Here is a 14810-nt window from a genome sequence, read left to right as displayed (position 1 = left end):
ATTCCTTCATCCTTTTCAGATTTTCTGGTTAAGTGATGATTGATTATTTTGATCTATAGTTAAAACTAAAGACAGGTTCAAACCATGATTTCACTTCTATAAGGACAGAGCACATTCTGAAATTTAAAAATCAAACAGTTGTCAAACCCTTACCCAGTGCGAACCCTGAATTCACTAGCACTTTACCCACTGTCAGAGTGGATCTCGCTCTAAAAGAAGGTGACTTTTTTATTATTTTTCAAACAGCTTTTAATTTCTTAGTGCAATTCTTAATGATAGCTCATAATAAGTGAAATAAACGGCTAAGCATGGGTTCATGGGAATATTGCAGTTATTCTAATTAGTTAGTTGAAAATGTTTCAAGGCAGCATGTTTTAATTGCTTGCCCAGGTGCAGCAATCTTTCAGTGTGTGCATTCTTTACCTGAGGTAAGTAGCACAGAGCTTGCTATTGACTCACTTAGTGGGAACTTCACAAACTATGTGACATAATAAAACACCATGCAACAGAGCTGACAATCTCCATTTCTGCATTCCCAAAATGCAGTTAGTCTTAGAATCACAGATCATGAACAATCTGATTAGTAAGACAGGGAAAGAGATAGGATCCCATATCATTTTAGACATGTATACAACATGCAGCTAAGGGTCTGCCAGACCTAAAGTTAAGAGGAAAGGTCATGTAATGAGAACAGAAAGATTAAAAACTATGAGAAACAGCTGTACTCTTGCTTTGTAGAAAAGACTCTCACCATTAGAGTCAGAAAAGCTCAAGTACCTTACTAAAAGCCCTATTCATGAATGACTTACACTCTATATAAGTTTGGAAAACTCCATGAAGAGTGACTATCACCATCCTCTATGAAATCAAAGTTCCTCAACACGGGTTTCGCAGAGCACAGTGGAACAACTGTGTATTTGCTGGGAAGGAGCAAGGGGTGAAGCACAATGCCCCACAGACAGTGGCAGATGGTACGGAACAAGAACTTAAAACTCCACACGATTACAGAATTTTAATTTCTGACTTGGAATTTCATCTTGTGAAAGATAAACTGCTGCTGACAGTCACCCACTCAGTGAAGGAAGACTGCAATCCTCATCTGAGAAAGCTGTTTTAAGAGTGATTTTTAGAACAAACATGCTTTTCATCAATAGCTAGCATCAGTAGCTTATCCACTTTACCACCTTGTTCTATGAGAAAACACACTTACTGAGGTTAGTTAGGAAGACTGAAAACTGTTGCTCTTTGAATCCACCGCCAAAGTCCTATTTGCACTGCTTGAGGCATTCTCAGGCAATAAAAAACATCATTGCAAAACTCTGTTCTTATACTGCTCAATCACTACAGTATCTAAGCACCTTTCAGAACGGCATTAGGCAATATAATTAGCATCTGTCATACATGCTGCTTTCTTTCATGGGTACATCTACACGCATTTCTCTTGTGTAAATCTATATACGCATCTTTATCTAGGTAGAGCACAGTGTAATTATAAAGCTCAAGTTGTCCCTCTTCGACACTCATGCTTTAAGTCTAAAGTAAGTATGCACTAAGCACCATTCTTTTGCTCTCGGAGAATAATAAAAGCTCATGCTAGGTTTCCAAGTACAAGCTTCATCAAATCCTTTCAGCTGGGATATTGTGCTTAAGAGCAAACGATCAGGCTGATAAAATCGGGGCTGCATTGATTAAAGGGTATTTGATCACCAAAGTAGATCAGAAAAGCATTGCAAAATAACAGTGGTAGAAACTCAAATGAAGCATAAATATTAATGAAAAGAAGGCCACAATGGATTTTTAATAAAAAAAATATTTTAGGGAAGCTGATGGTATCTAGAAAAAAAAAAAAAAAAAGGTTTTAAGTATGATACGGTTTCTGTGCATATGTGAGTAAAAATGAGTTAGGGTTAATCCTCAATTAGAGTCAGGTTTTCTGTTAGCATGATCTCCTTAATTTCCTTCTTTTCCCACCAATAAAACTTGTCAATCTGTATTTCCTCAGCACAGATTTGAAAATAATGCTACAGATTTCGCGGTTGTCCAACGACACCACACCAACATTCATGTAGCAGAGAACTGCTACCTGCAGATTAAGTTTGGTAAAGAAAATGTCCTGGAAAAAGTTTTGTCAAGTAACAGAGACATTTCTCTATACCATGGTTAGGAAACACCCTCCTGACCTTCAAAGGAAGCGTGTTCATGAGAAGCCATAACATGCAGAGCTTCACTGTCTTTACAGGATCTACATGGGTGTGCAGGGCAAGCCCACAGGGAACACAATACGTGATCAAAGACTTGGACTGTGTACAAAGATTTAAAGACAATCAATGGATAAGCACAAAAAAGTAGTATGAAAACATGCTTTTCACAAATACACAAGGATGTGGAAAGGAGCGTATTTCTTTGTCTGATAACTGTTATGCCACAAAGGGTAGAATCACACAAAAGACTACCCAGAGATGGCAAGGAAGATGTACCCATTAGGACAGGAAGGCCTTTAACAACATACACCTCTTGTAAATGGTTTAATTTTGCTACGGCAAACACCCTGCAGTTTTCAACCTAGACTGACAGACCTACAGACTCTCACAGGAATTCTTACCTGGAGAGACAGAAAACACGTTAGTCCAGAAAACCAAACACGGACAACTAATACAAGAGAACAGCTTTTTGCTTCCAGCTGCACAAAGTCACAAGGTTTGATGGTTGTTTTTAAATATTTCCATACAGTGGCCAGGTATCATCCAAAAAAAGTGTCTCCAAACAAACATTTTGGTTACTTTGTATTAATTAGTTACACTGCATTGGACATTTTAGAAAACAACAGGCTAGATAAAAAGGGAAAAAACAGACATGTATGTCTAGACAGCAGAGAGGAAAGTCTGGAAAAGCTACCCCTGACAGTAACCATCAAAGGAGTGGAAATGCAAATACATGTATTTTCAAACATACGTTTAGGTACCAGCTCTGTTGGTGCTGTAACATCTGCTTCTGTGTAACACACTGTTGGATCCACAATGTCTCTGTCAGGAGGAGGGTAAGGTGGGGGTGGGGGGATCACTAACTGGGGTGGACCTCGGGTGGTGCTAGCTCTAGGAGGCTTTTGTGGCACCTGCCGTCCATCACCTACAGGAGGATCAATTGACTAGTTACTTCACTGCAAGATAATGAATATTTCATTAATTTTCCTTGTTTAATTGTTATTTTTATTGAAAATTACTATTTTCAAACACACATTGATATTCCCTTACCCACATCCAAAATCTCTCTGGATCTAAATCTGCTCTTATTTACCCCAAATAATTAAGGGAGAAGGAAAAGCTAGGTCTCTTTTAAACCAATAGCAACAGGACCAGAATCGAGCATGGGGCCTATGTGCACATCGCAACTGACAGTTAAAATCACAGTTTTGGCAGACATAAAGAAGGAGAAAAAAAGTTCAATTAAAAAAAAAAAAAAAAAGAAACAAGCTATGTAAGGAAATGTGAAAATGTGGTTTATTTTTATCTTCTTAAGTGCCAAACTGCCTGCATTTGTTGACCTCTAGGATACTTTACATGACTGTTTTCCTGACTCTCAGAGAGAAAGAGGACGATACTTAGGTCAGTATTTTGAAATATCTTGACAGGTTTTTCTTTCCTTTTTCTGAGTAGGTTTTTTATTATTTTGACATTGTAAAGATGATTAAGTTGTTTTTTGCAAATCAGTGTTTAAGTTATCAAAAGAAATACTCATAACTTTGGCTGAGAGCTTATTTAAATACTATGTTCAAGCACTAAATAAATACTTCCAACTTTGCACTATACACTGGTAACCATTTGCAATGTTAAAAACCTCCTGTTAGTTTCTAGTGTACAGACATAGAGCTACTACAATTTGGAAAGTCCTTAGATGCTGCAATTACACTGAGGAACCATGACTACCTGCTCATTCTGCTCTCATACACTAACTCAGGCATCTGCTATCGTCACTGCTGAAAACCTCTGGTCTGATCCATTCTGGTCATCCCTATACTCTAAAGCTCATGCTCTCGTGCTGCTCAAAAGTGAAGCAGAACTGAGAGGGAGGAAAAAAGATTAAAACATTATGATTTTCTAGCTAGTCGCTAGCTTCCAGAAATTCAAAACACAAATTAATTCTGGCAAATGTGCAGACTCCTTTTTACTGCTTTAAGAAAACTGAGCACAATAGTTCAGGGTCACAGTAAGTGCTTCAGTATTGAATACTGAAGTGAATTTGCCAGTTTGAGAGTATTTTTGGTAAGATCTTTTGCTTTGATTCATGTAGCTAACTTGAGAGATACATAGGTAGCTATAATCCTTTTTCCATCATGTGGCTGCCTGTTTCTTGCAGCACATTTTCCCTTCACTACAGTCTTCCTTTTTTTTTACAGCTTTTCTCTCTTCTCTCAGAGCCATCTGTGCTTTCTCATTGTTTTCCTGCAAGGACCCTGAAGAGAGGCTGTTTTACCAAACTTCCCTTGCTGTTAACATTTTTTTTTCTTGTTAATGAACGCATTCATTCAAGAAAGTAGCAGAAAATGTACAGAAAAAATCTGAAGATAGGGCTACTGTGGGAAAGTTCTTTGTTGGTATAAAATAATAAGGCTCCATTAAAGTAAATGATACTCCAGAATCCTACATCAGCAGAGTCTGTCCAGCAAGCATTTATATACACACTACTGAACGGACTAGAAGTGGCTTTGCTCTGCTTTATTTCATTTGTAACATATTGAGCACAGATGCAAAATAAAATGACCACTAAAAGTTAAAGCACCAAATGTCATCACTAAGTGATCAGCAGTAGGGCAAAGCATCAGACTGACATCTGCAGTGGTTAAAGTAAGCCAATTTGCTGAAAACTCCTGTGTTATATGGCACAGCAATAACGTTCCCCTTAGAGGGTTTAAGTAAGAGATGTCAGTGGAGTCCAACATGTCCCAAGATAATGGACTCCTGCTGCTACACAAATGCTGAGGCATTAAATGTGAGGCATTCACTGAAAATAAATGTTGGAACAAAGCCAAGAGTTTTTTTTTCTAAACTGTGAGGCATTTGTAATGTAAGCAATTATGTACGACAGGATGTCATATCTGTATGTCTTAGGCACTTTATGAAACATGAGGTCAAAGGCACAAACTGAAGTGCACTGAGTGCGTTATGGCACTTGAAGAACAATTTTCTTAATGTGCTGAAAAATGAGTTCCAATATATGTGGGGTTATTATCTCATATCTTTACCCATCATAAAATCACTTTGTTTGCTAAAAGCATAATCTTGGGGTCCTCACTTGGGCAAAGCTCCCACTGATCTGAACAAACTAACAGTCAGATAAGAACAGAGGTCTGGGAGAACGTTTTTCAGTCTTCCTGGATGAGAGTAAACATGGTGTCATGGACAGCTGAGCGCCAGAGTTTCTTTTATTGTACCCAACTATGTAAGCACTCCTTTGAGAGCACCAGTTCTCTTCTTCTACTGATTAGCTAAAGACTCTGCAGAGACTGATTGATGGACTGATTAAAAAAATGAGGACCAAATTCAAAAGAAAAAGCCTCAAAGAATATGGGCAGTTGATATCAAACTGCTGCAGGACTCCAGCAAAAGAAAATGTCTTCAGGCTTTAAGAACACTGGGAGCTAATGAACAAGGTTGACTGTAATAGTTATTATTCTAACAAAACCCCACGGCCTCAGCTGCATTCAGCATTGCCTAGCCTATCTCCATTTACTAGCATTTCCATTTACCATTTCCAAATTACCATTTGCTACCAAAACCACCATGACCTTAGAGGTGCAGAATAGGCCCAAGGCTAGTGCTTTTGGGTATGCAGCATGTACCAAACATTAAAATTATCTGATGAGTGTTAGCTACCTTCTACTACCCTATAGTACTTTGAAAGGTGCCGTTAAAAAAAGGTGGTAATATAGAAACACTTATTTCCAGACTTTCATTCTGCAGAGAAATGTGGCTTTTTTCCACCAAGTTACAAAAGTTTCTAAACTCACAGCATAACAGAATTAAGGAAACTTCAAACAGAGAGCACCAAAAGCACATGCATGTGATTACACAGGAGAAAAGAATGCCTCTCACCCATTGTGCTCTTCCTCTTGTCTTCCCTCTCTTCTGTCCTGTTTGGGATGGCAGGAGTGGGTGGAGCAGATGCAGTTGGTGGAAGAGGGGCACGCCTCTTCTTTTTCTGTAAATCGTTTAGGGATCCTCCTTGTGAAATCTAGCAAAGTTGGAATAGGCACAGTAAAGGAAACGTTTTGTTGATGTTGTAAATTGTTAGCAACAAAGTATTTGTCATAAGACCTAATTTCTGAGCACAGGATACTTATAACGAGCATTTATAGTGCCAATAAGAGATGAAAAAGACAGAAGAGGTATAATAACATTGAACTTGGAGAAGGAAAGGGACAAGAACTGCAGACGAATGTCCCATCAGTAACACCAGTCTGGTAGACATTTGATGTTTGTGGTAAAAGAGAACTAGAGAGCCCAACATTCAACAATGCATAGAATGACACTACATGTGTTGTTAAACTCAAGCCATAGTATAATCTTGTTTTGCATTGGTTTCTTCAAACCTTAAATTATGGTTCAATAATCCAGTCGGTATGTGTACGGAATAAACTACCTTTCTTTTCTTTCCCTCTCAAAGTTTTGTTTAAGGACTTCTGAGAGAAGAATCAGAACTGAAAGTTTGCTTGCATGATGATATGAAATCATACTGTACTCTATTTACTTCTACTGGACTTCACAGACATACTTCTGATGATCCGTAACACCTCAGTTTCCAACAATGGCACATGCTGGTTGGTAAGCCAAGACTACATTGCTGTTTATGCTGCTTTTAAAAACATGACAAAATTTATTACAAGTGACTTGGGTTTTACTGGGTTGCATAATATTTTCTGTAGCTTGTTGGAACTTAGCTCTTAATTTCTTTTTCTGGAAAAATAATAATAACAAAACCATGCAGGAAAATCTGTTGAATTCTTGTATTTGAAGGGTACTAACAACACTAGACGGAACCAGGCTTAGCTGAGGCAGAGGGTAATGGGAGCTGCCCACACATGGCATGCTGTTGACGTTCCTGAGTCTTCACTTGTGTGACTTCACTGCTCTGTTCATCCTGATACACCCCATAGCCTAAGGTATCTAATATACAGAACTGCCTGGTGGTTTGCTAGTATTTCAAAGGCCTCAACAAGAACAATAATAATAATATTTTCTTTAATCCAGAGGACTAATGAACCCTTAAAATACATTTGTTGTGGAAGATTTCATTTAACAAATAATAGCTTCACGCTGCTCAAAGTCATTATCAGAATTAAGAGGAAAGGCACTAATTTATACACATCTGTTCCTACACTGGGTGAGAACTCTGAGAATAAATTAATTTTACAAAGAGTGGGACATGAATAGAGTCTCCCTCACTTTTTAAAAGCACTCAGGAGGGTCTTAGGTTATAAACTACAAACATTCTGTTCCCACCTTTGAGGATAATGCTCTAACCACTGTGTCACATGACAGCTGGACACCCTCTATCCCTTCCTGGCGAACCTATATCTTGTATATGGAGAAACTTGGTAATAAATTGCACTGGCAATAGAGCACATCAACCAAGATGTGCTGCAGCTTTGTAGCAAACTGCTTCTGTAAGATGGAGGGGCTGGAGGTTTGGACAGAAAGGCGTTGGGTCTTTGGAAAGAAACGTGTCAGAGAACAGAATCATAGACTGGTTTGGGTTGGAAGGGACCTTAAAGATCATCTAGGCCATGGGCAGGGACACCTTCCACTAGGCCAGGTTGCTCAAAGCCCCGTACAACCTGGCCTTGAACACTGTCAGTGATGGGGCACTCACAGCTTCTCTGGGCAACCTGTGCCAGGGCCTCACCACCCGCACAGTGAAGCGTCCTGGTCTTATTTCCTACTACCATGTATTATTTCTGCATTTTCCATTAAATGTCCACTAGATAAAACCAGTAAGGCCAATCTAGATAAACTTAGGCACAGTAAATGAGCAAGAATGTCAACAGTAACTTGTGATATTGCAGACTTCAATTCTGGTCATAAAACTGCATGGATTTGAAAAATTCTACTTATCCCCAGAAAAGAGCACAAGGTTAAATGCTCAGGAATGGGTACAGCAAACTTTTAGAGCTCCTCTTAAAAACTTCTGCCCCGAATTTGCTCCATATTAAGCAAATACAGAAGTGAATATCTTCATCACTTCTCCTGATGAAGCGACTGCCTTCCAGGGATTAGGAACTGACTGGAATTGACTGAAGTTGTATCTCATCCCTCCACCCCCCAGTTCCTATAGAATAGAATACCCAGTATTGAGCTGAACATGGGAAACTGTTCAGTGGAACAGACTCATCAGGCTTTGGTTTACAGAGGAGGAATTACATGTAAGATAGCTACCTGATGCTGCATTCTTTTCCATGTCTGTTTTGGGCAATTGGCAAATAGGCACTTGGAAAAAAAATGACATTCGTCTGCGCTCCCTTTCACATACCTGAAGACATGAGCATTTAATACCCTATCTTGATCCTTCAGGATACTGCATTACAAAAGAAGAGAAAATTATCCAAGTGGGGACTTTGATTAATATGACTGCAAAGTTTCCAAAATTCAGCAGCTATGAAGAACTTCAATCATCTGGGAGACAGGCAGCATCTGAACCTCCCCGACACTTCACAAGCACAAGTCACAACTTTAGCTGTTATTTAATAGCATTTTGCAGTTTTCACAGTCACTCCTGTCTCTCCAGACAGAAAGGTCATTTTACTTGAGGACAAAAAAATGATGGACTCATGATTCAAAAGTCTAGGAAATCTTGAGAGTCAAGGCAGAAAGTAAGGAAACTTGAGTTTCCCCCTGAAATTACAGAGAGCACTAATTACCTTTCCCCAAGTACCAGATGAGTAAAGGATGTTACTTTGGTAGTCAAATTCCTCAAAGATACATTACTGCGTTACTAAGAAGAAAGGATCCATGTTAGAAGGCAGCTTATGTGTTTCAACTCTATGCCTTCCTATTTAGTTGAATCTGCCAAGGAACATTAGATGTATGGATGAACGTGCTGCTACAGCTAAAGAAAAGGCTAGAAAATAGCTAGTGCGCAACTACAATAACGCAAGTTTGGTCAAATACACACAAAAAAATGCTTTTATTCAACTGTCAGCTAAGTGGAGTGTACTTTAAAAACACTATAAAGAAGATGAAAAGCTTGTTTAAAGCCAGCCACACTACAATGTATATAAGAAGTGTCTAGTTCAAGAACAGGTCATAAAAATTGTTAAAAGTAGTTCTTTAACGCCAACTTCAGTAAACCTACGATGCTAAACATAAATGGAAAAACACACAAAGAACACGCCGTTTCTTTCTTGCAATTGTATATATACAAACCCAACTGAATTTGAAAGTAATTTGTTATGGCTGGCCTCTTCTTTTATGAAGAAATGAAGCCTTAACAACATTATCCGAAGTAATTTTCCATTCAAACTTTGTTACAGGAACTCCTCTGTAGATGTAGCAGAGTATTTCCTACTCTCAACACTTGTGTTCCACCTATGTAGCATTTTTAACTAGGAGAAATTAGTAGGCCAGCTTCTGTTATGTAACAAATACATATTTTTAAAAGATATTAGCAAGTGTTCTTTGACTATAATTAATACCATCAAGTGAGCTAGAAATGAATAAAGTGGGCCAAAAGGACCTAGTTCAGACAAACAGTGTCACTTCTGTTCTTACATTGCTAAGACCATATATGATGCAAAAAACGCATTTTCCATTACATTACTGTCATGGCTCACATGCTGTTTGAAAACCACTTCAAATACTGCAGACAAAATATCTGAGGAATGTGCTGAATGAGTTTTCCTTCTGTGAAAGCTCAACATCTTTATTAAGATTTGAGAGCTTTAGATAAGATTTTAGAATATATTTAGACCAAAACAATGTCATGGGGAGGTTATGTGTCAAAACTGTGTGGAAAAGAATCCTAAACCACTAGGTTCTTGAAATTTTCAATCAGTAACATTTGACAGTCATGTTACTTGCAAAAGGTCTGTGCATACTGCAAGAGTGGATGTGTAAACTGAGTTTGTAAGAGGCCAGTATTTTCTTTGGGTTAAGTTTCACTGAATATGAATTCATGAAGAATATTAATGGAGGCCCAAGGAAGCAAAAGCCACCACCACCAAATTCATCAAGCATTCAAAGGCAAGGAGGTTCTCACACAAAAATCCAATGTGAGCTCCGCTCCTTTGCCTTGCCTGTCCTCTGCTTAGAAGTCAGACATGAGGGTTTTGTATCGACCCTTTCCTATTAATCTTTCTAACGGAAATGTTTATTATGCAAGTAATGCACACATTCTTGACATAGATGGTAAAGAAAAAGGGACTGGGCTTAAGGAAACCTAGGGAAGTGCACACAGGGCATCCCTATTAAATAACTAAGTACTGTAATGTTGTTCTTAACTGCAGTTATATCTTGACTAGTAAAGAACATAGCAACTACCAAGGTGCTCCAAAATGATGATACAGTGAGGTAAAAATCCCTAAGCTAACACTAGAAAAACATCACATTAACTTCTCAACTAGATGCTGAAGGCCACTTGGATGCCTTCTGGGAGCTACTGCCTTCAAGCAATACATTTTGCCCATTTACTGAATTAAGCTGAAGGGGGCTTGATATTCTTCAAGGACTACTGTGTTGGGACACAGACATCAGGAGAACAAGGCAAAGGAGAGCTGACGTCTTGGAAGAAGCATAGATACACAAGAGACATGTACTTTCTGCAGGTCTGAGAAAGAGCCTGAAAAAAAAAGCTGAGCAATCAGCTCAGAAACACAACTAAGAATACAAGAACAACTGAAAAATTACCATGGAAAGACTTTCTTGGGCTTGCACACTAAAAGCAATCAGAACCTCCCTGAGTTACCTAGAACAGGTTTTCCCTGAACAACTGCAGGTATAGTAGCTGGCATACAGACTTAACAGAGAAACCCTGAATAATTGATAGACAGATCTAAGCAGTTCTAACCATGCTTTAACAGAAACTCCCTCAGTGGATCTAGTCAAAATGTGATTGTGATGTTACAAAAAAAGTGCATACTTTTGCTTCAAAATCCAAACAACTCTTCCCAATATTTTCATAAATGTTACAAGAAACATTTGTCTTATGGCAACAGATTTTTCCTTTAGTCTCACTGCTATTATTTTGCCATAAAAAAGGAGAAATGGAAACATGAAAACTTAGCAATTTTCCAGGTTTCCTATTTAACAAAACCATCCTTAAAGCTATTTTCTTCCTGCTCATACATCATAGCTACAGGCAATACACATACTCTACCAGCAACAGGGTTATGTCTGGAAAGGATTGTTTTTACGGGATGTCCCATGGTGGTTTAGCACATGCAAATAAAAAATTACATAGCATATGATACAAACTGTTGTTAAGACAGCTCAGATACTCTCTTGCTTCTATATTTTTTTTTAGTGCAATATTACACATCAGGATCTTTTATTGTGCTATAGAATGCATTCTGTCTGATTTGTATACAAAAGTGTCTTGTTCAGGGAATCAGTGAGTGATTGTTTGCAGAAATTATTTTTAGAAGTAAATAAAAAGGATTGGAAAAAGAACACATGGATTCAATCACTACCATGCTCTGACTAAAAACTGGTTTCCATCATCCAACACTGACTAGACACACACTTTGATTTAAGCAGGCCAGACTCTGATACACCTGCTGGTGATGATATCGTGTGGGGTCAGAATGCCTGCAGAATTACAAGAGCGTTTAAATATGATCCACAGAAAAAAATCAGAGCTAATCTGTAACTAAACAAACAATGGCATAATCTCAAACTATGGGTGGGACCATCACAACCCTCTTCCCTTCATAAAGAATTTAAGAAATCTTGACATAATTAAGAGCCATTTTACAAGTAAAGAAAGAAGAAAAGACACGTATTTTATTAACCAGTTCTAAACTCCTGATATAACCATAACTGCACTGATGCTTTATAGCACTGTATGAAAGACAAGTGGTAGGTTGGTATGTCAGTAAGATTTATGGTTTGAGAGTTTTTAACAATATTTTGCTACGATTTTGTACATAATTTAAAGCAGTTGAGGAGGAGCCGTTCTAAGAAAATTAGAGAGATAAATCTTTCAGCTGCAGAATGGAGACATAAATCTGTCCACTAAGCTTGATGATATAAAAACTATTCTATCCAGCTGATTTTGCATTTTCACAGGGCAACAGATGCTTCAACATGCCTAGCACTAGAAACCACAAGAAGTCCCTACTGAACATTAATGTGTCTTAAACAACATTTACTCATATGTCTAATATTCCCTGGACAGGTCATACATTATTAGGCTTTTCACCAGCATACACTGACAAAGGAAAATTCAAGGAGCTCTCAAATAAACTGGGTGCATGAGCAATTCATGAGGCTGACCACTGTGAGCTTCATTGTATTAAATTGCCTATTCAGCACTTAACTTCTCTACCTTGTTTCCTTATTGGGTAGTACCCATTTCATTTGATTAAAAACTGAATGTTTAATCCACACGCGCATTACAAATGGCACTCAAAGACAGCAGCCTGATGTTTCCCCGAAACATGTTCTGATGTTGTAGAATGCACTTGTATGGGTTATTTAAAATGCATACTAGGATCCCATGCAATCCAGTGACATATTGCGAAACCAAAATACATAGAGATACTAAAAAATCTGGAACATGGAAACAATGCTAAAAGAGGATAATATCTGAAAAACTTATCATTTGATAAGATGCATAGAAATAACTATGCTTTACAAATTAGCAAGCAATTTCTCCTCATTGGTAATTTTAGTTCTGTACATCTTGCTTTTCAGTGTTGGATCTCACAAACCTGAAGATAAAATTATTAATAAAGTTAAAGGGAGATTTAAAGTAAGTTATATAGACAAGCATGGTGTGATAGCAAGACTGACATTTGGACTGACTAGACCCAATAGCTGGTGCTACTCCGGACACGCCACTCCCACATGGAACAAGGTTAGATGAGAGATGCCCAAGCTGCTGCCAACATGAGTTCAAGTCCACAGTATAACACCAACTAACTCTTCAAGCAGGACAGCTGCATTTGTGTTCTGACACAACACTGCTTTGTATCAGGGTGTTCCCTCCTAAGTTTGAAGCTCTGCACCGTGCCTCCTGTACTGCGTTTGGACAATGTGGTGGCTGCACTCTGTCCATACTCATGGCCTTAGCTTCTGAGTTTGCTTTGCAAGGATCAGGCACTGCGTTAAGTGAGAAGTCTGGCTTATAGAGTGCAAATCGAATTGCTTTTCTGCAAATACATTGTAATTAATCTTTTAATCAGATGCCATGAAATATTGTATAGCTTTGCCTACTTTTATGCTGCTTAATTTAAAATTAATTTTTTTGCATTATACAAATCTGGTATTAGAGTTTTGTAATGGAATTTAGTAGTCACTATCAAAAAAAGAAAAAAAAGCTGTGACTGCAAAAACATCTCAGTCTTCATAAAAAAAAGCTCAGCATTGCTGGATTTTACAGAAATTACTATGTTCTTGCTATTTTATTTATAAAATAAAAAAGGTGAAAGCCAAGGATGTCCTTGAATACTCAGCTGACTGGCAACAGAAAGCTAAATCAGTTGACACATGAAAGCCACTACAAGGTGAAGGGGCAAGCTCATTTTTCCATCTGTTTTTATTGAACACACCCTTTGTGAAAAGTCATGGTCAAGGGCAGTTAAAAATTAATGTCATTCTAATCTTTAAACACTTTAACTTGTTCACTTCCATGTGTCAGACAGGAAACTATCCATAAACAAATTTTTGAGATGTTAAATTACTAAGATAGCTGTGATTTCCTTCTTTTGCAAAATCTCATTGCTAGCTGCAATATTATTTCCACTCAGGGAAGTCACTCCACATCACCAAATATTTTCACATGCATTGAAACATGTAGACTACACAAGTCTGCGGATGTTTGCTTTGGCAAAGAATTGAACTTCCTCTGTTTCTCTGAATACAATTTAATCCTCCTCATTTATGTCTTCATTGGGGGGGCGGGAGAGGAAACAACAAAAAACCTCTCAAACACTTAAAAATTGCACTTTAAACCCACCACAAAGCAGTTTACTACTAAGATTCATTTCTCCTCTAGAGAAGTTAAACAAAAAAAGGCAAAAACAACCTCCAAATTTTCATTTCATATTTGTGCTTATCTTTTTAGTTAAAGCAATACAATTAATACGACAAATGAACATGAGTAAGAGTTAAAAATACATAGCAGGACTGCAGCTCATATTTCTTCTGACAACTTTGCCAATGAGTTTGACATGATCAATGTAATTTCTGTGAGTCACTGCCTTTGGGAAAGGCACTGGCTGAAGGGTTTTCTATACCATTTTTAATTCCTCAGCGTCACATCCAGGATTACAGGCTGGCAGATTGGTTGGTCTGCTTGCTTGCCCTTAAAAATCTGAGATGTTGTGAGACAAGTGAAGGTCTGCAAAATTTAGCCTGCATCTTTGTCCAATTTTCTGCCAAAAGGATGGACTGTTGCCTAAGAAGTGTTATGGCTAGAAAGCAGAAGGCAATCACAGAAATGTTTGACCAGGAACAAGGAGAACCATACCCTTTCTATTGCCACTAAGTGACATACCTCCCTGGAGCTTAAGCTTTCCTCCACACTTCAAATTTTCTTCTGTAGAGATAGCCAAGTTGAATTTCTTGTGCTTAGCACCAAGTCCTAGGCAATCACCTCAG

The 14810-nt window shown here is 38.1% G+C and overlaps 1 protein-coding gene across 11 annotated transcripts in view; it reads right to left on the bottom strand.

Annotated features, from left to right (window-relative positions):
* The window catches only part of COBL (cordon-bleu WH2 repeat protein), a 164238-nt gene that overhangs the window by 45478 nt on the left and 103950 nt on the right, over positions 1–14810 (bottom strand). For 7 of the 11 annotated variants that reach the window (XM_061449117.1, XM_061449123.1, XM_061449115.1 and 4 more), the window contains 2 exons: positions 6090–6228; positions 2953–3126 (listed from right to left, as the gene is read on the bottom strand). The exons of 1 other annotated variant lie outside the window; for it this stretch is intronic. In XM_061449117.1, coding sequence (XP_061305101.1) covers positions 2953–3126; positions 6090–6228 — 313 coding nt within the window. The remainder of the gene's footprint in view (positions 1–2952; positions 3127–6089; positions 6229–14810) is intronic. 3 more of the 11 variants (XM_061449124.1, XM_061449127.1, XM_061449122.1) reach the window with 1 other exon arrangement.

This window comes from Pezoporus flaviventris, unplaced genomic scaffold (genome assembly GCF_033815535.1).
Source record: "Pezoporus flaviventris isolate CSIRO_AGI_PZ_B2104156 unplaced genomic scaffold, CSIRO_AGI_Pfla_v1 ptg000007l, whole genome shotgun sequence".
Classification (NCBI taxonomy): domain Eukaryota; kingdom Metazoa; phylum Chordata; class Aves; order Psittaciformes; family Psittacidae; genus Pezoporus; species Pezoporus flaviventris.
The sequence above is the reverse complement of the archived record's forward strand: the minus strand, read 5'-3'. Positions and strand labels throughout refer to the sequence as shown.